This window comes from Talpa europaea (assembly GCF_964194135.1).
Source record: "Talpa europaea genome assembly, chromosome: 3".
Lineage (NCBI taxonomy): Eukaryota > Metazoa > Chordata > Mammalia > Eulipotyphla > Talpidae > Talpa > Talpa europaea.
Window position 1 is genome coordinate 134,234,859 of NC_140069.1, and position 27,094 is coordinate 134,261,952.

At 38.8% G+C, this 27,094-nt stretch overlaps 1 protein-coding gene across 1 annotated transcript in view; it reads left to right on the forward strand.

Moving 5' to 3' along the window:
• AHCYL2 (adenosylhomocysteinase like 2) overlaps positions 1–27,094 on the forward strand; it is a gene marked incomplete at both ends in the record, with an annotated part of 145,257 nt that overhangs the window by 94,970 nt on the left and 23,193 nt on the right. Inside the window, 5 exon segments of the mRNA XM_084230642.1 lie at positions 9,579–9,690; positions 19,793–19,936; positions 20,394–20,494; positions 25,153–25,255; positions 26,972–27,066. Of these exon segments, the coding sequence (XP_084086768.1) occupies positions 9,579–9,690; positions 19,793–19,936; positions 20,394–20,494; positions 25,153–25,255; positions 26,972–27,066 (555 nt within the window).

Genomic DNA, 27,094 nt, shown 5'->3' on the forward strand with positions numbered 1-27,094 from the left:
AAGGGAGAGGCTGACTATTGCTGTAGAAAATCTCCACTGGGAGGCTGGGGGTAGTGTCTCTGAGTAGCCCTAAACAGGGAGTGCCCTGTAGGAAGTTCTGTGTCTGGGTGCGGAACCTCACATTAGCTGTGATTTTGAATTGGAAGCAGAGGTTTGAAGCTGGCCAGTAAGGGACTTGTCAGACATTTGGCTAATGACCTTGATTTGAATAGGAGTCCTCTGTGAAGGGGGATGCAAGACATTGCGAACTTCTGAATCACTAGATCTGGTTCTGTTTTGGGGCACTCAGAAAAACGTGGTATTTCCAAACCAGCTTTTCCTTTTGCTTCAAGATATAATATTACCCAAGGCTGCACTATGGAGAAGTGGGAGGATGGTAACGAGGGCACCTCAGCTTTTCACATGCCTGAATGGATGGTGAGTTGTTTGGTCGCTCTGCTTTTCCTGTTTCTTGATAATGAGGCAGTCATTTCTGAGACAGACCCCTGGTAGTGAGAAGTCTCTACCAGGAACTGTGGCTGGAAAAACCATTGTTATTCTAATTTCTAACTAGTGTCTGTGTCCTGGATCACTTCTGTTCCTTAGTTACAGTGAAACTCTGGAATGTCTGAAAGCTGCCTGGTTGTCTATGCTGGGTGGAGATTCCCTGCTGCTAGTAGTGAACTGCTTTGGATTCTGTTTGCAAACTGATGCTTAGCTTATTTCTTATGGGAGTAAAGAAAAAGAATAGAGAGAAAAATAGAACTTCTCAAAATGATACTCTCTCAAGTTGCTAAAAAGATTTGAAACATTCCTCCTCTACCTGCCCATATTTTTTCCTTCCAGTCAAAACATTTCCCCCAGCTGTTCATTTAGACATATGTATATTTCTGCAGCCAAATGCTCTGCCCCTGAGCTATACCCCCTAGACATATGTCTTTTTCTGAAAGGCAGGAACTATACTTCTCTTGGTACCACTCTTCAAAACAATATTTGCCTAAGAAATACCTTTAATACAATGATAATAAGGACTTACTTCTTGATAAGAACTGACATATAAAATGTATTATTTTAGATCTAGTTTGAATTCTGATTTAAAAATAGCAACCACATTGGTGAAGGAAGTTCTATGGGGACTACACCTGAGGGAGTGGGGGGAAGCAAATATTGTTTAAAAATGAACAATGATGTAAAAAATTTTTAAAAATTAAAAAAATAAAAATAGCAACCATCTTTATGTTCCTAGATTCAGCTTAATTTCTTACAGTCTGTATCAGTTTGTGTTTTATAAATATACTACATGATATATGATGTTGATAATATATTGTTTATAATCTAACCAGTTTCCCATAAGCAAATTGAGAGAGAGATTTTCCTACGAAAACTGGTTAGATTGTATACAATATATTCCAAGATCTTTTCACTATTTGTAGAAGTGTGGACTTAACGGAAAAAACCATTGGTAATGTAACTAAGTATATAGTAGGCATAACAAAGACCCAACTGAGGAGCCTGACTTTCAACTCTCATCCTAACTATTGTTTATCATTTTGAGGTTACTGCTGTTGTTCTTGATGTTGTTTCATTGACAACATTAAGTGCTCAGTTTTAAAACATTTGATGGGAAGAAATTATACCTAGCCAGAGGTTTATTTCCAATAATGCAGAGTTTTAGATTTAATGGATTGACTTAATAACTGTAGTTGGGTTTTTTTGTTTTTTTTTTTTAGTTTTTCAACCTCCAGTCAACCACTAATAGCAAGAGGAAAGGGAAACAAGAGTTCTGGTTTTCTTAGGGGAGGAACCCACATTAAGATATTAAACTTTGCTACTGGAAGGGATATCACAGAAGTCCATGGAACATTAGCATGTCAACTAAGAATCAATAAAAGTTTTATAGTAACATTTATTGCTGTAAGAAATAACTCTCACGGTTGTGCCTGCTGAACATATCTTCTTAAGAAGACTTCCTGTGATCTTTTACTTATATACCTTCTTTTTATTTATGTGAACAAGAAAACTGCCCTAAAGGAATTAGTGTTGCGATTACTTAAGGAATATGACCTACACTTTGCAGTTTTTAGAAAACTGCATTCTTTGATAAAGCATTGTTCTGCTTTGTTTTAAAATGGCACCTCTCTTACTTAGTCATTTCTTAGCCCTTCTCGTTAAAAACCTGAAAAATGACCTTTGGATCATAGATTGTGGATCAGTAGATTTTTTAACAACAATGAGAACAATGAGTGTGTGTGTGTGTGTGTGTGTGTGTGTGTGTGTGTGTGTAGGGGGTGTAGTTTTCAATAACTGCTTTTTCTCATCTATCTTTTCCTTGTCAAAGACAAACCTCTTGAGACTTTTTTTCAGATACCATGTAAGTCATTAACTTCTGACCTAGTCTAGATGTACTTTGTTAGGCTACCACCCCTATCCACTTAGCCAACAAAGTGAATCACTGAACACCCTCCAGTGATTTTCCTATAGATTTCCAGATCTTACCATGAAATGTTAGAGTGCCTTTTAATCCCCAAGAGAAAATCCTGGTGCCAACTCCCACCCTAGGCCAAAATTTTGACCTTGTTGAAATTTTTAAAGAAAGCTTTAACAAATGTCTGACTCATGTTTCCATTTACATGTTAATATAATGAAATTTCCATTGAAACTTCTGACCTCCAAAAGAAATATGAGAAGGTTCTCAAACTTTCTTTTGGGAGGAAACTTTATTAGAGAAGGTATGTTATAACACCTCCCTTTTTGTTAACTAGCAGCAGCATAAAAAGGGGCCTGCACGCCCCTCAGAGAATAGACTTGGATCACAGACATCAGCTGACAGTGTTCATATCTGATTCCCAGCAGGGAAATAAGCCAGGATGGAGCTTGAAGAACCCCAATCTTAGGAACTGACTTGGTGGACCTTCAGGTTAACAGTCTATCCGTCACTGGAAACTTCTGTTGGAGCCTCTGCTCCTCAGCTATTTTCATGTAAAGGATTTTCTTAACCTTGTTTAGGCAGCTGTACATGTTGGGAACACATCTTTTCAAAAGATTATTCTTATTAATGTGTTTTTACTTCCACTGAGAAATGTTTTAGTCCTCGTTGGTAGATGAAATATCTCCTCTTATGTAATCGGGGGAGATCAGCAGTAACCTTTTTTAAAGGTTTCTACATTTTAGCATTTTCTCTTCCCACCTAAGCTCTCCCTAGTAACGGTACTTTTCCATAGGCAGTCTTATTGACTTTTTTTTAAAACATTTTATATATTTTTGAATAGAAGAACTGTGGTGTAGGCCAGAGGGGAGCTACAGGGGTGGAGGCTGCTAAGGGGAGCAGCGGATGAGATAGGAGAGGTCTGCTGCACCATGTGGGTTAGCTCCCTGGCCAGGGATCGAAATCAGGCCACCAAAGTGGCACATGGCATTGAGACTTAACCCCTAGGCCACCAGGGTGGCCCCTGATTGACTTTCTTAAGACTCTACTGGTTACCCAATTTTCCTCCAGCTGGAAATAACCCTTTTTATAAGTGAAGAATTTGTCCTAGCAGTTCATTTGACTTGAAAAGGAGATATGTCTCTAAGAATGCTTGAACCATATCTACTTGGAAGTGAGACACAAACCTTTAAGGTGTCAGGTAACTGGTGGTATAGGTAGCTTGATTATAACTCTGGGTCAGGATTGACACTTAAGCAGAGACCCTTTGGAGAAACTGATGAAAACTGAGGCCCCTCCCTGCAGGAATATATACACATACACAAAAATTTTATGCTGTTTTAGGGGCTTCTTGACATCCATGGACTCCTAGATGAAGAACTTGTAAGTCCTTGCTTAAAGTCCACAATAGATTCTTAGCAACTGCAACTTTAAGCAAAACAACCTATAACGAGTAATTTCATTTTGTTCAATGTGGGCCAGGATTTTTTGTCTCCCAAAAATATGACAAACAAAATGACAAAATGATGTTATCTATGATGCTATCCTTGAAATTAATTGGTTTCTCTTGGCCTGATCCTCTTTAGGGTAAATAGATTTTTCTATTGACCTAGTGAGAACTGTTTTTCTTAATATGTTAGCCATCTATTAACAGTCTTAAGTTTTAGAAATCGGAATTAGACCCAGTTCTCCATATTTTTATAAAGAAAGGATCACCCTGTTCTCTTCTGATTTTTCAGATAAACTTTTATTTCCTGCCTCTGAATGTGCACCTCTATGGTTGTAGTCATAGGATAAAATTGTTGGCTAAGGGGAGAGTGAGGAGAATTAGGGCTGCTTCATTCTTACTTGGATAAAGTGGTAAAGAAGCGGTTCTCACAGTGCTTTACGCAGACCAGCAGCATCAGCATTACCTGCGAGCTTGTTAGAAATGCAGAACTTTGGGTCACATTGGATTTACTAAGTCAGAAAATTGGGGGTGGGGGTGGGAGGAGAAGCAAGACTCAGCAGTGTAGTTTAATAAGCCCTCCAGGTGATTTTAATGCATGGTAGTTTGAGAACAAGGTTATGTAACCTTGTTAAGTGGTAAGACTTCTGTCAGTAATAGTTTCCTAAGATAGCTTCTGGTTGTATTTGGTATAGATCTGCCACTCCTGTGGCTCAGCTCTAGTGGCATAAGCCATTGGAGTAAGAAACCAGCTGATAGTTTACTAAGGTGAACATTCTTGGTTGGGAAGAGCAGAAGTTTAGAGATTCATGAGGCAAGCAGAAAAATACTGATCTGTTTCATTTCCTGAAATTATGAGTAAGGAATCAGGATTTTCCTGGGCTATGAAGAACATCAATATTTGAGTTTAATTGATTTCTGTTTCAATTTATGGTAGTGGCAGTGGATAAAATTGCCAATTAAAAAGCTGTTAAGAGTTCGAATTCTTACATGATTAGCAGTTTCAGAATTATGATTTATCAGGGCCCCAAGATCATCTGGGATGATGCCATTTCCAAGACCAGTCTGTTAAGAAAGTAATCGTTAAAAGTATTTTTAAATTAAGTAAATGTAAAGCTAAGTTAAGAAGAATACGTTAAGAAAAAGGTCTTCCAAAGACCTGTTCTCTCAAAATAAAATAAACCTGTTCGTTTAAAAAAAAAAAAATCTATCATTTAATGTTCCTTCTTGTGTTCAACAGGCAGTCTTCTTTTTTTATTTTTTAGGTAGAATTCAAATCACATTCCAACTCCTATCTCTCTAACAAATCGTTGAAGGTAGCTTCCCTATTCACTGAGCTCCTTGCTGAAATCAACAAATAATGTAATTCTTTGCCTGTGGAGTTGATTCCTTATTTGGTATGTAGCAAGGTCGTTGTAATTCTGGGGACTCAGAGGAAATAGGAATCTTCCTTTTGTGGTGTCAACCTAAAAATTCAGAAGGCAATTAGAAAGACAAAACATTTATTTCGGATCAAAGAATTGCAATTCTGGGTACACAGATGCAAGTAGAAAACCTATAATGTGCCTCAAAGAGGGACAGTTTTTCTGGGGGGAGAAGGGGAAGACAAGTTAAAGAGAAGAGTTAATTAGTGTTAATAGGCTTAAGCTACTCTTGGCTATACATAATTGGTTACTGATTCTCTAGAAAAGATGAAAAGGGAACTGATTGATTCTCTAAGTCTCTAATCAGTCTCAAACAGTTGTTGGCATCTAAAAACAATTGTTTGGGGCCCCGTCCAAAGGTCTTTGACCCAATTCAAAGGAGAAGAGTAAGGTACTTTCTCTGTAATGGCTCCCTGGCTCCATTTCAAAATGGCTTCATAGAAGTCAATTTTTCCCAGTAGTCACACCTTCTGCAAAACACACACTTCTTCAAAAACGCAGAGTCACCCAACACCAGATCAGCAGCAGTCTTGAGATGGGACTAGAAACCAAATACCAAAACCTGAATTAAAGATATATACATCTAGAGTAACATAATGGACTGAGAGAGTTGATTTTCTTGGTGACAGGGCTGACATCAGTGTCCCCAGTCTGACTAAGCCAAAGACAGAGTGGGGGGTAGGGACTGCCTGAGCACTTGGCACCATTAATTTTTTTTTCTTACTGTCTTAATAAATTCCCTCATTGTTTTAGCAGGTCTATATAGTTAATTTTTTTCTAATGAGACTAGGTTAACTAAAATCATCTGACATGGAAAAGGAGGAGGTAAGGTTAAAAAGGAACCTAATTAGCAAGTTAATTATAGCTGGCAAAAAGTGCACCGGTTATATAAATAAGCCATTGTTACACGCATGCATGTTGGGCTTTGTCAGGGGACTTGTTAAAGTTTAGAGGTCAGAGGATCTGTGTAATTAGGTGTTTAGGGAAAAAAAAAATAAATAAAAGCAAAACAGCCACCAGAATTAGGAATGGCTGATGAGCCACTAACCGAAATGCCTTATTAAATTGGGCTCCACTGCTAGAGGGGTTGTTGGAACTGCTTCAGGGATCCCAGGGAAGGGTAACACCCCGCCCGCCCGCGCCACCAAAAAAAAAAAAGAAAAAGAAAAAAAGGTAGCTAGCTGGAACCAGAGCCAACAGAATTGCTGATGAGGAACATTTAAAGGCCTAGCCACAAGGGTCCCTGGACCGAAGAGGTGGCAGTAGAGCTGGCTATGCTGAGCAGCAAGAAGAAATACATTGTCAATAGCAATTCTGGGATTAAGGCCCAGGTGAGGCTAAACTTTTACTTACCAGACTTGCTGCTGCTGTAGCCATTATTGTAGAAGCTCAGCTGCTTTTCTCTTCCTTTCCTGCTTTCATCCCTCCTTCTGCATAAGGTGAGCTGCCCCTCTCCTAAGTCTTTCCTTCCTGTGCCTTGATGCCTCTTAAAATTAGACTGTACTCTCTGAAATGGAAAAGGAGAGTTACCTTAAAGAACCCTTTGATTTCAGAGGTAAAAAAAGTTAGGGGTAGAATCTCCCAGAGTACCACAACTGCGGTCGGTCGAATACTGTATCACAGGGTGACCTGTTGAGTAGAGTGTAATGGTTTTTAACTATGGGGGTGATGTGGTTGTCAGGGATGTTGTGGTTGTCAGTAAAAGATAAAGGTTTATTTCTTGGTAAAATCATGTAACTTTATATAAGTGAGTAGTCTCTTTATGTGATATTCTTCTGTCTTAAAAAGAAATTTGAATTCAGTCCGAGTAAACAAGAGTTAGACCCCTCTGTCTCTGAGTGGAGACAGCCTAAACTTGGCTTGGGTGGGAGGAATGACTGTGAATGGAGAAGACTTTAGAGAGAAAGGAACTTAGCCTATGGAACTGTTTTGAGATGATGATGATGATGATGATGATGATGCAGATGGATGGCTATATGATTTAGCGTTGCTGGGATAAATGGGTATAGAACCACTCCTCACCCTACAAATCTAGAGTATAGTGAGTGGCCCCCTCTAGTGGTATGTGGGTGGGAGGAGGGGTTTGTTACTCCTCTGAGACAGGGTTTATGTTACTCTTTTTTAAAAGAAGGCACTGCTGAAGTTAGTGAGTCATTGTGGCCTCTGGAAAGTCAGTTACTGCTTTTCGTACATGCGCCTCAAAAAAGAATAAAGCCATATCATTGTCTTGAACAAGGTTGGTGAAACAAGCCAGAGTTTTGAGCCTGACTGCTATCCTCTCTCTACTCACCCACCTTGTTCCTTCCCGACCTTTTTACTCATAGAAATTCTTTTAACTTTATACTTGTCTTTCTTACCATATTTACTTAATATTCAACGAAATATAGACAGTAAAGATAGAATAGACTACTACATATTTGTTGTAGTATTGCTACCATGTGTCAAGCATTTGTGCCTGAGGATATAAGGGTATAAAACACATAGCTCCTACCCTTATGGAGCCTGTAGTTTTACAGGATACAAATAGGTAGGCGGACAGTTATATTCTGTGTGGTAAGTGCTATGGTAAGAGAAGTACGTGGAAGTTCATATACATCCCATAGGAATGCAAAGAACGGACGTGCTATCTTTTTGGAATAAATTGCCACTTTAGCAAAATACCAATTTTGCAATTTTTCAATTTGCAGAAAGCTTCTAATCTAATGATTTCCCTACTGCTGAAAATAGTTTGCAAACTATAAAATACTACATGGGATTAGTATTGGTCCCTTTCCTCAATACTCAAATGACTCAACAGTTACCTCTAACTGCAGAAAATATACCCCACAGTTGCTATGTTCATTCTGGTATGCTGTTTTATTCTGCCCTTTATCGTGAAAGGCAGACTCGGTGTGAGACCTCTAGTCCTTCCTGCCTCCATGTCACCTTAGCTCCAGAAAAATCTAAGCAGATATGCATGTATCCAGTTAGAGAAAATGAAAAAGTTATTTGTTGTATAAATTATGTGAGCTTTGATTTGTAAAGTTTTATAAAAGTACCAGTTGGAACTTCCAACAGCAGGAGAAAGAGAAATGCAAGAAAGTCTTTATCAGATATTGTCCAAAATGCAGCCTCCAGAGTTTTGAGGTTAAATAGCCCAATCATTAGGTCTTTTTACATTTGTTATAGTAAATGGATGAGCAATCTTTTTTTTTTTTCTTTCTTTTTTTTTTTTTAACGATTTATTTATTTATTTATACAAGCACTGGGTACAGTCAGAAGCGCGGGAGGGTGAGAGGATTCACCAGAGCCAGAGCAGGGAGCAGAACAGGCAGAAGGACCGAGGTACACTGCTGAGGGGAGCAGCGGGCGACAGGAGAGGTCTGCGCACCATGTTGGGCCCCGCACCGGTCCGGCCAGAATCGAACTGGCGCTGCAGAGGCTGAGGGCAGCTTCACAACCCAGCACTCAAGCTCTGAGCCACCGCCACTAGGGAGGCCCAGAATGAACAATCTTGTAACTGTTAGGTACTTATGATTCCAAACATTAAATGTAGTATAGTAATGTTTACTATACTTACTAATATTAAAGAGCCAATTGATACATTTTAGAAAGCTTTAACAACTAGAGTGGCTACCTGCAAGAGTTACAAGAACACCCAACTCCAGAAGGGAGTAAGAGTGGGTTTATTCATGTTCTTCCTGTGTTTTACAGCTCACATACATTGTTTCACTTAACGTCTCTAAAACTTGTGAAGTAAACACTTTATTTTTGTGATATTTATGAGAAAAGGAGACTCACAAGCATCTTGACCACTATCATAAGGTTAATGAGTGGGATAGGCAGGATTTAAATGCAATTTCAGAAAGTTCTGAGTAGAAATCCTATGTTTTTCATTATACCATACCATTTCCTGAGTATCTTAAAACATGAAATCAAGTCACTTTACCTAACTGTATTTTGCAATTTTCTTATCTAGATTATTAAGATTAGAATAATCTCAAAGATTCTTTCCAGCTTTAATTTTCATTGGAACTGTAGAAGGATTTCTAAATATGACTCAACTTTCTAAAAATTTATTTTAACCAGAACATCCCATTCTCTCTCTCTCTCTCTTTTTTTTTTTTTTGTAAGAAGCTTGTAGTTAGTCAGTGTAAGATTTAAGTTTGATGGAAAGTCATTCTTCTATCCAAAGAGATTTAACATTCTAAATATGGATTGTTAAAATCAGATCAACGGGAGTGAGGTATGGTCCTATAAAGTAAGCCTGAAATTGCTGTCTCCAGGTTCTTTTCCTTTATATGATTGGAGTTCTTTTTCTCAGCAGATCCAATTTGCTGACCAGAAGCAAGAATTCAACAAACGCCCTACCAAAATTGGACGTCGCTCTCTGTCACGTTCCATCTCTCAGTCATCTACTGACAGCTACAGCTCAGGTGAGTACCAAGCTGCTCGGGACCCATCTGTATCAACAAATACTCCTGACTTTCCAAGGTAATTGAGCATGATCAAGCCTATGGTTTGGCATAAACACTTTGACTCTTAGTCAAAATTTAGATCAAAATTTTGTATGAAATTTTGGATTCCTCTTGGGGATTCAGAGTGGAACTTTATAGAGGCCTCCTTTTCCAATAAAGGCAGAAGAAGGTGGTTAAGGAAACTGAATTCTGATTTATTCAGAGAGTGAGAATGTATAGCTCATTACTGACTTTCATGTAATAGCTTATTACATTAAAAGACATGTTTTCCCCCATCTTTGAAAATAAAAGAGGGGAGCCTCCCTGGTGGCCCAGGGGTTAAGTCTCAGTGCTATCACAATGATAGCCCATCAAGATGACGTGAGTTCGATCCCTGGCCAGGAAGCTGACCACATATGGTGCAGCAGACCTCTACTGTCTTACCCACTGCTCCCATTAGCAGTGTATTTCAGTAAATATGCCTGTTCTGCTCCCCACTCTGTCTCTGGTGAATCCTCTCACCGTGCCCTATACCTCTGGCCTGTACCCCAGTTCTATGCAAAAATAAATCTTAAAAAAAGGATGAAAGAGAGGTTCCCCATCTCTCCATGCCATATTTGCAAATTATAGGGAACCTTAATTGCCCTCAAGAAGCAATGAAAACATTGTAGTTAGTTCAAACAAGTGAACTCTTTGCCTTCTCTTTTCAGCTGTGACATTGTATTTCTCCTTCCTTCCTTTGCAGTGGCATTAATTCAAATATATGGGCACTGGGTTGAGTTCTCATTTAATGCCAAAGGAGCTATTACCATATAGGACCCCTTGAAGACATTGGCCATTTGGGCAATTGTGCCCCTGTATGAATAGATCCAAGATGGAACTATTTTATTTTGCTTTTGTGTTAGAATGTGTAGGAAGCTGAATGTTTGCCCTAGATATCTCTTCAGATTATAAATAGTAATATTTATTAGAAAATTTTCATAATGAAGTTTTATTTGTTCTTTTGAACAAATAGCCAAGTAGTATTTGGTATGTAAAGTTAAAGAAAACTATTTGTGTAGCTATAACTTAGATTGGGTAGATTGCTATTTACACCTTTTACACTTTATACATAAAATACATTTTGCATTTTTGTATTACTCCTTTTGCTTTTCCCTACAGTAACCATGTAAAGCACATGACATAAATCCCTAAAGTTACCTACTTTTGTACCTATAATTATTCTCCTGTAATAACCAATATTGAAAATTCATGAACCCTTAATATAACTGGAAATCATAATAATTATGAAAATGTGTATAACATTTTAGGTTATGAGTTTGTGCCTGTTATCTAAAGATTGATACTAAATAATAAGAATACTAAATTTTAACTCCAGCTTAAGGTTTCCCCTACACACTACATTCACATTTCCAACTGTGTTCTTGCAGAGAAAACCAATACCTGCCTTCCCATCAAACCCCTACATATAGGGAAGGTACTTACAAGATATGTTTTTACCTAGAACAGAGTGATTGGTATTCTTGGTTTCTAAGTGAACACATAATTGCCAGGTATTACTCATTGGTAGTAATAATGACTGATGTCACCTTGGAAAACTTGGACCTTTTAGGTTGAACTATTTGAAGGTGCCATTTTTATAGTCAAGAATTAGCAACCTTGGGCCTCCCCGGTGGCGCAGCGGTTGAGCGCTGGGTTGTGAAGCTGCCCGCAGCCTCTGCAGTGCCGGTTCGATCCCCGGCTGCTCCCCGGCCACCAGAGGAGGGTCCCACATGGCGCGCAGACCTCTCCTGCCGCCCACTGCTCCCCTCAGCAGTGTACTTTGGTCCTTCTGCCTGCTCTGCTCCCCGCTCTGGCTCTGGTGAATTCTCTCTCACCCTCCCGCGCTTCTGACTGTACCCAGTGCTTGTATAAATAAATAAATAAATCTTTAAAAAAAAAAAAAAGAATTAGCAACCTTATATACCCACTTATGAATATTAATTTCAGGTACAGGAAGTCAAAACACCCTAAAGTTGGAAAATAACTCAAAGATTGCTTATCTTCCCACTAGATGCTGAAATTACCTCAGTGGCATCATTGACAAATGGCCAACTGGCTTTTTTGTGACCATTTTAGATCACAGGGTGATCCTTGCTATATCTAGTTATTTAGTTCCTGCTAATCTTGTATACAATCCCTGGAATTTAAAGATTTTTCTAAGAAATAAAGTAATTTAAAGATTTTGAATTTAAAGATTTTGCCAAGAAATAAAGTAAAAATTTTTACTTAAAAGTAAAAATTGCCATTTTTAGTTGCCTGATTTTTGGGGTATCCCACTACTCCAGTTACCCTCATCTCTATATCCATCAGAGTGTCTTTTAAAAAGTATTATGCCTATGAATATAATAGTCCCAATATAGTCTCAACTAATCTATAAGGAAAGTTATTTTCATCAACTCGGTGCTTTTAAAATGAGAACTAAGATTATGTTTGCTTCTTTCACACTGTTATCTCATTGGGGTTTTGTTTTTTGGTGTTTTTTCATATGAGTAGCTGTAAAACCCTTTAAACAAACCAAATGGAGACATTTACTGCCTTGATTCTTAGACTGGAATTTAGGAGAGACCCAGTTTCCAGATTTTGAGCCATGTGTGATTTGTTGAGTGACCCTTGAAAATTCTTGCAACCCGTGATGTTCATAACAGAAACAATGGGGAGTTTTATGAGGTGGTACAGATAAAGCTCTGTCCCCATGAATGAAAGGCCAGGAATAACAGAATTGATTCACAGATTTCTAAATATGAGAGGATAAGCAAGTGCATATTAATAAGAACTTGGAACCCATTTTTAACATACGTTCTAGTTTAAGTGACTATAGAAGTTAACATTGGAGAGCCACAAAGACTGATTCTTGGACCTCTTCTGTTTATATTCTCTTCTAGTCTCAACTCATCTAGTCTCAAAGTTTTAAATACCATGTATTGGTGTTTGATTTTCAAATTTTATCTCCAACTCAGATCTCTCCCCAATACACTAGTTTCATATATTCAACTGCCTGCTTGATTCTTTCACTTGGATATTTTAGAGGCATCTCAAACCCTCCCCTGTTTTAAAAACTGAGCACTTGAGTTCCAACCTTGCTCCTCCTCATTCTATTCTTAACACTATAGCCAAATTCATTCTTTTAAAATAAGCGGTCATGTCAACCTCTGAGCTCAAACCCTTCCAATGGTTTTCCAGTCTTACTTCTGAGTAAAGGCCTATAAGGTCCAGTATCCCATTACCTTTCTAATTACATCTCCACTTCCCAAACCTCCCTCCTCTCTGAGCTGTCATTTCACTCCAGTAATACTAGCCTCCTTACAGTTACTTGGAAACATGCCAGATACTCTTCTGCGTCCAATCCTTTGCTCTTGCTCTTATTTTCTTTGCCTGAAATGCTCTAAGATATTTTAAGTAGGTATCTTAGCTCCTTCAGTTTTTATTTATTTATTTATTTTAAAGATTTATTTAGGGCCTCCTGGTGGTGCAAGGGGTTAAGACGCAACCTATGAAGCTATCCACAGTCACTGCAGGACGAGTTCAATCCCCTGGCCCACCAGGGAGCAACCCATATGGCACAACAGACCTCTCCTGACTCGCCCGCCGCTCCTCTCAGCAGTGTACTTCAGTCAATCCGCCTATTCCGTTCCCCGCTGTCTCTGGTGAATCCTCTCACCCCCTCACAGACTGACCAAAATACACTGCTGAGGGGAGCAGCGGGTGAGGCAGGAGAGGTCTGCTGCGCCATGTGGGTTGCTCCCTGGCCAGCCGGGGATCGAACTTGTGCTGCAGAGGCTTTGGATTGCTTCTTAGTGTGGTGTTTAACCCCTTGCGCTACCAGGGAAGCCCTCCTTCAGTTTTTTAAAAAAGATTTATTTATTTATTTATGCATCAAGAATTGGGGTACAGGCCAGAGGTGTGGGGGGTGAGAGGATTCACTAGAGACAGAGTGGGAGGCCCCAGCTCCTTCAGTTTTTAACCGAAGATCACCTCCTTTTGATACTTATCCTGACTAATCTTAAAATTGTACAATACCCACCCAACACTCCCTATTTTCCTTTTTCTCCATAGCACTTATCATCAAGCATATTATGTAGTTTACTGATTTTTGGTTTGTTTTGTACTGCTTTTTTCCCAGCACTTAGAACTGTATTTGATGCATATTGGTGAAAGGTGTCCAGAGACATTCTTATTATACTTCATACTCTTTTTGAGGACTCAATATATACTGCGTACATGAATAGCTAGTTTTATGACATATCTGAAAAAGCTACCTTCTTATCTATAGTTCTTGTTTTGCTGAAGATACTTCGGCTATCTTAGACTGTGGCCTCCTCTCCCTTCCTCAGTGATCCCAGCACTAAATTTTACCATGTTTTCATTTACCATGTTTTCCTCTACCAGCCTTTTTTTTTTTTTTTTCAAATAAATCTTTTTTTTTTAAAAGATTTATTTATTTATTTATACAAGCACTGGGTACAGTCAGAAGCGCGGGAGGGTGAGAGAACTCACCAGAGCCAGAGCGGGGAGCAGAACAGGCAGAGGGACTGAGGTACACTGCTGAGGGGAGCAGCGGGCACTGCAGGAGAGGTCTGCGCACCATGTGGGACTGTCACCTGCGGCCGGAGATCTGGCCGGGGATCAAACCAGGATCGAACCGGGATCGAACCGGGATTGAACCGGCACTGCAGAGGCTGCGGGCAGCTTCGCAGCCCAGCGCTCAACCACTGCGCCACCGGGGAGGCCCCTCTACCAGCCTTTTACCACCAGTCTTCTTCATCTGAGCCACAGAACATAGAAAATGATATCAGAGATTATTTTTTCATCCTCCAAATGATGGTTCGTAACTAGTGTCCTTCTAGATACATGAGAGAAAAGTTAATTCATTGTATCCTTCAAAGCATTAGGGCTTAATCCAAGTGCAATCCAGTATGAAAAAAACTGTAATAACCCTGAAAATTATTTTATAAGAAATAAACTTCTAAAAACTTTCCTAAGCACAAAACCTCATAAAAAACAAATTAACAGAAGAGATTTCTCTTCAAAATCAAATCATTCCCATTGATATATTTCTGAAAAAGCTGTCATTGCTGTGAGTTAATTGGTTAGGGATAAGAAGGACTGAATTTTCTTTTTTTTTTTTTTAAATGTTTTTTTTTTATATATATTTTTAAGATTAATTTTTATTTATTTATACAAGCACTGGGTACAGTCAGAAGCGCGGGAGGGTGAGAGAATTCACCAGAGCGGGGAGCAGAGCAGGCAGAAGGACCGAAGTACACTGCTGAGGGGAGCAGCGGGTGGCAGGAGAGGTCTGCGTGGGACCCTCCTCCGGTGGCCGGGGAGCAGCCGGGGATCGAACCGGCGCCGCAGAGGCTGCGGGCAGCTTCGCAACCCAGCGCTCAACCGCTGCACCAGCGGGGAGGCCCAAGAAGGACTGAATTTTCTTAGCTCATAATTACTTCATGTAAAGTTTGAAGTATTTTCAAATAACAAAGGTTTGTTTGTATTTTGATATCTGACATAGCTTTTCACATATTTCTAAGGTGTTATTCAACAGTGAAATCTGCTACACATTGACGCACAGGTCCCTACCATTATTTCCATTACCAGATCACTAGATTGGGTCCAAGAGGAAATGCCTGACTTAAAATAGTCTAAATCAGAGTAAATCAACTAGGACTCTGACTGTTTCTTCTCCTAGCAATAACCCACAATATCATGCTGCTAGGAGGTAATGCTGAATCAGGCATGAGCCATAGAACATATGTGTGTGTGTTCTATGGGGTGGATTGTGGTTTGGTGATTCATCAACTGATGTTTTTATTCTGGGAAATCATAAAAGGAGAGAACATCCTATGGTAAAGTGTCACTGTACCTTACATTACTTTCCTACCTAGAAATTAAGCCCTTATTAGATTTTAACTCATTCATAGGATTTTTCTGGTGGTAGTTAGAGGACTTTAGAGGGAAAGGAGAGCATGGGAGAGAGAGGATCTCTTACCCTACCTATTTTACAGTTGGATAAATTGGAATTTGGTGACTTAATCCATTAGAAGTGAAGCTAGAGCTAAGATCTCAAACCTGAACTTCAGTATATTATTGCCTTGGTTATTGATTGTTCATTTTTAATTAAATTATGAATTGGGATGTCAAATATGCTGACAGTTATAAACACTTTAGAAATGATGCAAGCCTGTGTATATGTGTTGAGTTTCTCTAAATTTTCCTAAGAAAATCTAGTGTTATCTCAATTATTTTAATGACTGTGCTACTTCAAATATAATGACAGAAATGAGTAAGGATTCAAAAAATAATTGTAATGCTAGTTCAGAAGATGTTTGTAGAAATACTACCCTCTTAGTCTGGGTCTGTCTGCCATTTTGCATCCACATATTAGCATGATATAGACACTGTACTTTTGGTTCTCACCACATAACAGGTCTGTATAGAGGATTCTTTGAAAACAAATTCATTTTTGCTCAAATGAAAGTATTGTTTGAACTAGCTATAATATATCGAATACTGTTAAGAAAATAAAATGACTGTCCTCCCTGGTGGCGCAAGGGGTTAAAGTCTCAGTGCTATTAAGCTATCCTCAGCCATTGTGTCATGAGTTCGATCTCTAGCCAGGGAGCTGACCCACATGGCACTGCAGACCTCTCCTGTCTCACCTGCTGTTCCCCTTAGCAGTGTATTTCAGTAGATCGGCCTGTTCTGCTCCCCACTCTGTCTCTCGTGACTCCTCTCACCTCCCCTCACCTCTGGCCTATACCCCAGTTCTTGTATGCATATATAAATAAAAATAAAATTGGAGTCCTTTTTTTTAAAAAAAAAAAGATTTATTTATTTATGCATACAAGAGCTGCTGAAGCACAGGCTGGAGATGGGGGGTGGTGGTGCGGTGAGAGGATTCACCAGAGACAGAGTGGGGAACAGGACAGGCAGACTGACTGAAATATACTGCTGAGGGGTAGCAGCGGACAAGACAGGAGAGGTCTGCTTCGCCATGGGTTTCTTTCTGGCCAGCCGGGATCAAACTTGTGCTGCAGAGGCTGCAGATTGCTTTATAGTGAAGTGCTTAACCCCTTGTGCCACCAGGGAGGCCCCTGGAATCCTTCTCTTATAGGGAAATTTTTGAGGTTTTTTTTGTTTGCCCTGACTCATTCTTGGAAGAGGCACAGAAGAGTAGCACCATTTCGGGTAGTTAGGACTGCAGCTTCAACCTTTTTAATCACTGCTAGTCAACCATCCACTGCTTAGGTAGATTAGTAGATGATAGAGATAGGAAAAAAAAACTACAATGATATTGTATGTAGGTCATTATCTCCCCATTTAAAATCCTAAAACTGAATAAGAACCTTTGAAGATGTTTTATCAGGTTTTGAATTAATTGTAATGAAAAATATATGCAAAAGCCAAAATAATATCAGGTATCATCTGTTGAGTACATAATTACTTTACACTAAATGTTGCACTAAATACTTCACTTAATTTTATTTAATCTTCTCAACAACTTGACAAATCATGTCTTTTATTCTTCATTCTGCCTCATAGCACATGTGGAAAGAAAAACTAATTTTTTTTTCTTTATTGAGATAACATTGGTTTGCAACGCTAGATGATTTAGGGGAATAGATTCACACCTCAGATGTATGTTACCAGGAAAAATTCTTTATTTTTTAATTAGTTGTTTCATGTTTATGCAAGTCACTTGACTGAAAACTCCATGAAGATAAAGACAATCCATATCTGTCCTATATGCCCAGCACTTAGATTGCCTGGTACAACAATTGATGTACGATAAAAATGTGTTGAATGAGTCCCAGGGATACACCAACACAGGCCTTGATAGCACCAAGACCATGAAGAAGGCATTGGGTTATCATCAAAAAGTATGGCACCTGGCAATGACTTCCACACCAACAAATGTCTGTGCGAGGAGACCACCAGTGTCCCCAGCAAGAAGCTCAACAACATAGCAGGGTATGTCACATGCATCTCATGAAGCGGATTTGGAGAGGCCCATTGAGAGGCATCTCTGTCAAGCTGCAGAAGGAGAAGAGAGAGAAGAGTCAATTATATGCTCGAGGTTTCAGCCCTGGATCAGGAGATCATTGAAGCAGATCCTGACATTAAGGAACTGCTGAAGCTCTTGGACTTTGGCAGCCTGTCCAACCTGCAGGTCACCTAGCCTACACCTCTGGAGCCATGTGGATCTTCTGCTGTGCTGTCATATTTTCAATAAACTTCAGACAAAAATTGTTGAATGAACAGCTGACTGTAAATGAATACATGAATGACTTAACAACTCTATGAAACTTGTTCTGGTATTGCCTCTACTTTATTGTACCCAGAAACAGAGACAATTTTTCAGCCAGTCTGTTTAAGTCCAGAACACTTAACCACTATATTTAAATGGCCATTGGGGAATATAAAACTCATCATGACTCTGGAATAGGATTTGAAATTTCAGGATATTCTGAATGCAAACACTTTGTTTAAAAGCAATTATCCTATACATTTGGATCTGAATTAGGGCTGACTATTATTACATCTTCTCTCTGATGACAGAAGCCTAACTTATTTCTGAGTATTGATTAGTGAAACGGATGACGACCCAGAAAGCTGTTTCTGGCTCTGTTGCCAAAGGTACTTTGAGCTCTCACTCTCCCTAGGAGGGAGAACCAAAAATTTTGTATACAGATTAGCTCCTTATAAGAACAAAAGTCCCTTTGGGGATTTACTAATTCCCTCACCTCCCTTGGTGCCCATGTTCATTCTTGTTGCCTCGTGTTAGGACTTTGCTCCAGGGCGTTTTTCCAGCTCCAGGAGAGATACTCAGGCCCCCCGCTGCCCAGACATTTTGTAGTGCCTTGACTGATTAAGTGGGCAAGGTCAGACTTGCCTCTTACAGCTCTCCCAGAGATAGACCCTTTGCTAAGCAATCCCAGAAATGCCTTAATTCTCTGGATATAAGTAGATCAGAGCACCATAGGCCCTAAGAACACTGAACTTCTATAGCTTTCTCCCCTAAAAATGATGTAAATACCTCTTATCTCATGTATATATAAGATATATAATACATATATCACACATATATATAATGCCTGATAGTGCTTTATGAGCCCCCATCCTTACTCCCTTTAAAAAAAAACAAACTTTGAAGACTAGGAAGATACCATTCTCAGACACTTAAACACAAACCAAGGAAGGAAATTTATTCAAATCATCCAGCAAATTATTAGCAATTATGGAATTATATGAAAACTAAAAAAAGATCTCAACTAAAGTAGCAGCAGAAATTGTTACCTGTTAGCTACAATCAAAAGTCTTTCACCCTCTAGTATATATTGCTAAATGGATTCGTTATCAGAGCATTTTATTATACCAAAAGAGGATTTATCTGCATCTTTGGGAATCAAATATGCCTAATGCTGGATCCACTGAGGCCGGCAAGAAGGGAGAGCACCCTGAATTAGATATTGTCAGTGTCTGATTGGCCCTGCACTCATTGTTCAGCTGCATCAGAGCCAGTCTTTAAAAAAAAAGAAATCCCTGTTATATCAGACAAGCACTTTTTGTGTGGTTCTTAATTATTTTTCTCATGAGTTCCTTGTTTTCTGGGACTTATCTATTGAGCTATTGTACTATAATGCAAATTACATCAGGCATGTTAGTAGCAGACAGAGAAGGGTAACTAGGAACCCAGAAGCCCATAGGTTAATGATCGTGATCTTGCATTAAGGACTGTAACCTTTGGTGTATCTCTCTTTTTGAATATTCAAGGACCTCTGCATGTTCTGAAGATAGATTCCAAGTTAATGCTATTTGGAAGAACGTCTCTGGCAACCTCTCTCAACTTTCTCATTCTGACCTGTGGATTGCACTTTCCATAGGAGATGATTGAGGCAGCTGCATGGTGCATTTAGGTGCTTTCCAGATGTGTCAGTTTGTGTGGTGCTAGATGATTAGAGAACCTTCAGTTCGCTCCATGGTCTGCAGTTTTAGAGAATGCCATTTTTTTCCCTGAGGACTTTTTATTCTTTCATTACAGCGGCTTCATATACAGATAGCTCTGATGATGAGACATCTCCCAGGGACAAGCAACAAAAGAACTCTAAGGGAAGTGGTGACTTCTGTGTCAAGAACATCAAACAGGCGGAGTTTGGACGGAGAGAAATTGAAATTGCTGAACAAGGTAAAGCAAGCAAGCAACTTTTCCTTCTCAAACTGCCTGTGTCTTTTTGTTAATTCCTCTTTATGTCCTGGGGTCTAGTAGTTTGTGAATTTCAGTGTGATATTGAAGAATACTTGATAGCAAAATGAATCTGAGCTCAAGAATACTTGACAACAAAATGAATCTGGGGTGGGGAGGGAGTTAATTCTGATAGGTCTAGAAGGAACCCCTAATCAAGGAAAAAGGAGAGAACCTAGATAAGTAAGACTGGGATACAGGAAATCCAAACCCTAGAGCATTTGTCTTTAAAGGTCCCTTATAAAAAAAAATCTGGTTTAATATTTTGATCCCTGGAGAAATCTAATCTAACAGAGAAATTGATCGGGGGAGGACTACCTTTAAAAAAGTAAGTTTTTCTATTTATTCTTTTATCATTCCTGCCTCTGTAATGTTGCCGTGTATGTATTGTCCTTTACAGAAATGCCTGCACTGATGGCTTTGAGGAAGAGAGCTCAAGGAGAAAAGCCTTTGGCTGGAGCCAAAATTGTGGGTTGCACACATATCACTGCTCAGACTGCTGTGAGTTCTTCTCCTTTCTCCACGTAACAGTAGTTAATAATAGCTAACCAGCTTATAAACCAATGTTATTGCAATAAAAAAATTAAAGAAAAATAGCCACAAGCTATTGCATGATTGTAACATGCCAGGCACTAGGTTAAAGAGTTTAACAAATATAAGTTCAGTAATCCTCACAATGGCTATATAAAGCAGTTATTCCTGTTTCTGCTTTATAAACAAGAAAGTCAAGACTCAGAGAGCTTAAGTAATTTGTCCAAGGTTCTGTAGCTAGTAAATCACAGAATCAAAATTTGAACTGTAATATATCTGACTCCCAACCTTGTACTTTCTCCACTGTACTACACAGCTTCTCCTTATCTTCCCTTCCAGTGTCATTTCTACAAGGTAACTGTGTTAGGCTGCTTTCAGCAGCAAATAAGAGAAAAGCAGATCACCCTGGCTTATACATAGAGGAACTTACTTCATTTCATAGCTGGAAGTCCATAGATAAGGCAGACCTCAGCTGCACAACCTCAAGGCTCCAATTTCATGTGGAGTCATAGGATTCTTGGACTTGCCTCCTCATTGTATTTGCTTTATTCCCTGGTAGTAAGATGATTCCAGCTCTTCAAGTCATCACAAACTAACATGAAGAGGAAGAAGGACCATTTCTTCCACTTTCCCAAAAGCAATAAAACCTTTCCCAGAAATCCTCCAGAATATACCATCATGTATCATTGAACAGAAGTGGTCTGTGCCCCACTAGTCCTGGCAGTGGAACTGGGTTTACCATGGTGGGCTTAGACCAGTGATTCTCACTCCTATCAGATTCATTGTTCCCTCTTTAAAAAAAAAAAAAAGTTTTGCCATATCCCTATGTTGTTTTGAAATGCACATATAATTTTTAAATGTCTATGTACATATAATTTTTTAAAAATCAACATAAAGTTTTAATTGAAATATGAAAGAGGAATAAAAGGAAAGTCATTTATAATATAATAGTGTGTATGTCAATATGTAAATGCTTAGGCACAAATACAATAGTCAGGTATTTGTACTTTACTCAGAGCATTATTAGGTAGTTTGCTAACTGTGAATAGATGGAAATGTGCTACTTGTTCCAGATTATCAAAGCAGCATTGATTATATGATTTTGTGAAATTATAAACAATCTTTTGCAAATTTCTTAACAAAAAAAAACAAATTTCTGAACAAGAAAAAATTTTCTTTCGATTTACAGTGTCTGCATTCCTGTAAAAACTATTCTTATTTTTTATTAAACTGCAGAAATATTTCTTATTATGTAAAGTGAAATAAGGTTCTAAACACAGAGTTTCACCAAGGTGAACTTTCATTGGAATATTTGAAAACTGTACCAGATGAAGCACTGTTTTTTCTTGTAAGAGACTGTTTTTACACTTTCAAAATGTGAAGATCCCTGGCCTGATCCACTAAAATATCAGTAGTATCATAACTAAAATGCCCCCACAGTTTCCCAAAGCTTCTCCATTGAGAATGACTCACTTAGAATCATCAGCAAAGTTATAATAGCTAGTGGGTGACCAACTATAGTGAGTCCACTGCCGGAAATTGGTGCACTGAGAAATGGTCTGGAATCTTTCATTGGACTTATAAGATCTAGGTCATCTATATAGTTAGATCACTTTCAAAGGATTGTCTCCTGAAGTGCATACTCATGTGACCACATTCCTGATTAAGAACAACAGAGAATGGGCCTCCCTGGTGGCACAGGCAGTTGAGCGCAGCGCTATGAAGCTGTCTGCCGCCTCTGCAGTGACAGTTCGATCCCCGCCGGACATGGAGATGCCCATATGGCGCGGCACACCTCTCCTGTCTCACCTGCTGCTCCCCTCCGCAGTGTATTTCGGTCAATCTGCCTGTTCTGTTCCCCACTCTCTCTGGTGAATCCTCTCACTCTCCTGCGCATCTGGCCTGTACCCTGTTTCTTGTATAAATAAATCTTTAAAATAAAATAAATTCAATTCAATTCAATAAAAAAACGAACAGCAAAGATTCTTCAAAACACAGACAGCTACTGTTAGTGTCTCCACTATGAGACTTTTCTGGGTTACATGTTCTCTGAGGAAAAGATTACTTTGGCAGACCATAATTAATTATAATATAAGAAAATGAAAAGCTGCACTTTTTGGAGCTGCAGGCTAATTAATTGAGGCAGAAACAATCTTGGAAACTTTTTTGGATTTCCCCAGTCAGGGACATAGAACTTCAGTGCAGTGGCTTAAAATACTAAGTTCTTCTATACTGTCTCATATCTATTGGGTTGTCAGAAAAGTCATGACATCTGTTTTCTGTTTTTCAAGCAAAAATGTGTCATGACTTTTCTGACAACCCAATATTTTCTCTTTTACCCCTTTAGCTCACTGAACATTGCCACCCTTCAAAATTCATTTTTATTTTTTCCTGAATGGAATAGTCAAAATTAGTTTACCAATTTTAATGTTGTTTTATTGTCCCCCCACATTTTTATTCTTTTTCCTTAAAAAAATTACAAAATAATTTTGTTTTTTTTAACCTCTTTTCTAGTTACGAAGGTGGTTTTGTGTTCATTTTGCAGTATTCTAAATTATAACCCTATAATATAGAAAGATAAATGCCCTCTAATCCCAGGCTCCAGAAATAACTATCATGGTTAATGGTTTCCAGTTCATTTTTCTAATAGAATTGGATCTATTAATACTTTTTAGGTGTATTTCCATAGTTCCTTCTTCTGGCCAGATTCCCTTGTTACTCCTTCTGAACAGTAATAATTTAAAGTCAGCTTAAAACAACTCAGTTTTCTGTTCCTCCCACTTCAGCCTACTTTCATTTGTTCCTGTTCAAGTTCTAATACAAGCAGTCTTAATTCATAGCTATATGAATAATTTTTATGTTGTTGGCCCTAATTACTTTTTTTTTTTTAATTCCTTGAACATTGTCTTTTTTTTTTTTTTTTTTTGAAGATTTATTTATTTGTGCATAGAAGAGCTGGGGTACAGGCCAGAGATGCAGGGGATGAGAGGATTCACCAGAGACAGAGTTGGGTACAGAACAGGTAGACTGATTGAAACACACTGAAACACAATGCTGAGGGGAGCAGCAGGCGAGACAGGAGAGGTCTGCTTCGGGCCATATGGGTTGCTCCCTGGCCGGCCAGGGATCCAACTCATGCTGCAGAGGCTGCAGATTGCTTGGTAGTGCGGTGCTTAACCCCTTGGCTACCTAATTACTTTTCTAGTCAATTTATGTTACATTATAGGTAAGTCTCAGTATCATTCTCTTGTTTGACAAATGCAAGAATCCTAGTTGTAGAAATGGAGAAATTCTTTAAAGATAAAAGATAAAACAATAGAGAAAATGGAATCAGATATTGAAAGGTAGTGTGGATTAGAAATTAAGATGTAAAAGTAGATTTGTTAGTAACTTGTTATGTGGCCTTGGACAAATTGCTTGAGAGGATTAGCCTAAATTAGTGAAGTTGTTTGCAATTTTTTTTTAATTTAGAGCATTTTTAATTAGAATTTTTTTTAGTATAGAAGTATTAGAAAATACAAATTGTTTAAATAAAAATTACCAGTACCCAGACTTAATCACTCTTAGGAAACTGACAAGGTTTTTTATCAAAGCTTTATTTTTGTTTTAAAAAACTCTTAATCAGAGTAGTAGGTAGTATGCTACCTTGTTAAAAAAAAAAAAAAAAAAACCTTATCTCCATCTTATATATTGGAGTAAAAGTAAGTCAGGAGGGTGGTATGTATCAGTGTAGGGTCCTGGGTGCAAGTAGTAGGTTTCCTGCCATGATGCCAGGGAGATTTTGCTTCTGTCCTCCCCCAGAGGCAGGAAATCTTTGTTGGTCCCAGGCATAATTTCTGCTCATCTTCCTACAACTGAAGACTGGTGCTTACTCTGAGAGAAAATTGTGAGGAAGTGCCCAGTTCTCATGCCTATCTTTGAGCACAGCCAGTCAGTTCCCTGCCCCCAGTCTTTTATGTGAACAGTGCGTGGAAGCTTCTGGAAAAGAGCTTGCATATGAGTGTGAAATCTTCTCATTCCTGAGGCTACCAAAAATTCCAAACAGACACACTTTCTCACAGTCAACTAATTCATTACTAATTAGTAATTTTTCTTACCCTCAGGTGGACAATCACCTCTTCCTTCCATTCCTTGGCAGATGTGAAATGGTGTTCCCTCTCTCGAAAAGATTTATCATTCTTTAGAATTATTATTTTATGACCTCAGCTCTTTGATGTGTTCAAGAAAAGTTACGATTTTGTAGATTATCCAGCTTTTTCTTGTTATTAGGGTGAACTTTTGTTGCCACTTTCTACATCCTAAGAAGGAAGCAAAACTGTAAATTGGTGATTTAAAAAACAAAATGTGTTGGATTTAAAATTCTTGGTTTAATTAAATCTTGGAGTGGGGGTGGCGGTATGTTAAATAGATAAAAGCTTAGAGCTCGACTGGAGCCTTCCCCCATTCTAACCCCCAGCACTGTCCTCCTCTCAAAATACTGAAGAGTTTCTCTAGAGCACAATTTGAAAATCATTGACCTTTGTTATTTCTGATGTACTTCCTGTTGTCAAATATATAAACTTAATCCCCTTGACCAGTTGTTTGGCCCACGACTGCTCATCTCATTTTCTGCTTTCTCTTTAATACAGGTGCTTATGGAAACTTTGGGTGCTCTTGGGGCACAGTGCCGTTGGGCTGCCTGCAACATCTATTCCACCCTCAATGAAGTGGCTGCTGCCCTAGCAGAAAGTGGTAAGACCTTTTGCCTGTTCTCTGTGTCTTTGGCTAAAGTAAATCTCTGAAAATCCATTTTTTCTATGTGAATCCTTAGGAAAGGTTGACATTAAAAGAGTTATCTTGGAAGAAATGGATCCCTGTTCTTAATAAGTTTGCTTGCTTACTTGCTTTCTGCACTTCCCTTGTTAAATATGATCTAGGTAACTTTGTTGTTTTACAGTCCACAAATATCTTATGTTTAATATTCCCTTATTAGTTAATGTTTTGCTTCTAGTTATTAGAACACCAGTGAACACTATTCACTGTCTGAGGTTATATGGATTAGAGAAGAAAATGCTTCAGCATAGTTTTATGGTCCTCCCAGGTTTTTGGCAAATAGTTTGCCCTGATTTAACGTTTGGTGTTTCTGCTTCAGCAATTAAAAGAACTTGACCTGGCAGATTAATATTTGATTGCAGTGGCCACTGACACTTGAAGGACAAAAGACCTGAGAAATTTGGACTCTCAGTTTCTTGTCTTCACTCTCTGGCAGCACACCACAGATCAGGGTACCAAACACTTGCTTCAGAGCTCTTGAGAAATACTGGGAAAGGTCTAGAGAACATGCAAGCCTCTTTTTTTGCTAATGCTCTTAGCATTTTATTTGTTCTATAACTTACATTCATTCATTTGTAAAAGTTTATTAATTATAAAAAATGTATAGAAAGGTACACAAATATTAAATATTAGCCCAATGAATTGTATGTATACACACTTTCTTTTTCAGTGAATGCTTATTAATTTATTCTAAGAGACATAAGGGCAAACGAGACAATGTCTTTGTCAGAATCTCATACTGTTGTTGGAGAGAAAAGAAACCTATAGAAATAATGATAATAGGGCCTCCCTGGTGGTGCAGGTGGTTGAGCGCCACACTGCGAAGCTGTCCACAGGCTCTGCAAAACGATTTTGATCCCGGCCAGTCGGCGAGAATCCCACATGGCATGGCAGACCTCTCCTGTCTCGCCCACTGCTCCCCTCAGCAGTGTGTTTTGTCAGTCTGCCTGTTCTGTTCCCCACTGTTTCTGGTGAATGTTTTCACCCTCCTGCGCATCTGGCCTGTATCCCAGTTCTTGTATAAATAAATAAATCTTTAAAAAAAATGATAATACAAGAACAATATGATAAATGTCACAGTAGATCATAAATCCACATTCAGTACACAAACAAGGGGCTATAAAAGTTCAGATTCCTTGAGAGATTACTTCCAATTGAGTTATCAGTAGTCATTAGGAATGTGACACTTAACTGGGCCATCAAGTATAACAACAGTTTAACAATTGGAGAAGAGTATAAGGGTTTTCCTGATGAAGAGGATGGGATGACTACAGTAGAGAATCAAGAAAGATCAAAGTAGAGTTGGAAAATGGTGAGAATTCCAAGTGGACTAGATTGAGAAATACTTATTTCTGGTTTCTTGTTTTTCTCCTTTAGTCATATTTTTAGTGTTCATCATGTTCTTGTCCCTTTTATTTTATCCCCCTTGGCCTAACAAGAGCAAAATGACCACTTAGGTCAAAGGAGTCAATGAAGGAGCTAAAGATAATACTAAACAGTGAAGAAAGTCAATCCAAGGAATACAGCAGAATGAGGAAGTTTAGAATTTGGAAGAACTAGCATCTTTTTTGCCAGAATTTAGGTGTCAGCCCTTTATTCAGGCTGTAATGGTTTCTCTTTGTTCCCTTTTTTCAGGATTTCCTGTCTTTGCCTGGAAAGGCGAATCAGAAGATGATTTTTGGTGGTGCATTGACAGATGTGTGAATGTGGAGGGCTGGCAGCCAAACATGGTGGGTCCGATTTCTGCTGCAATTCTGT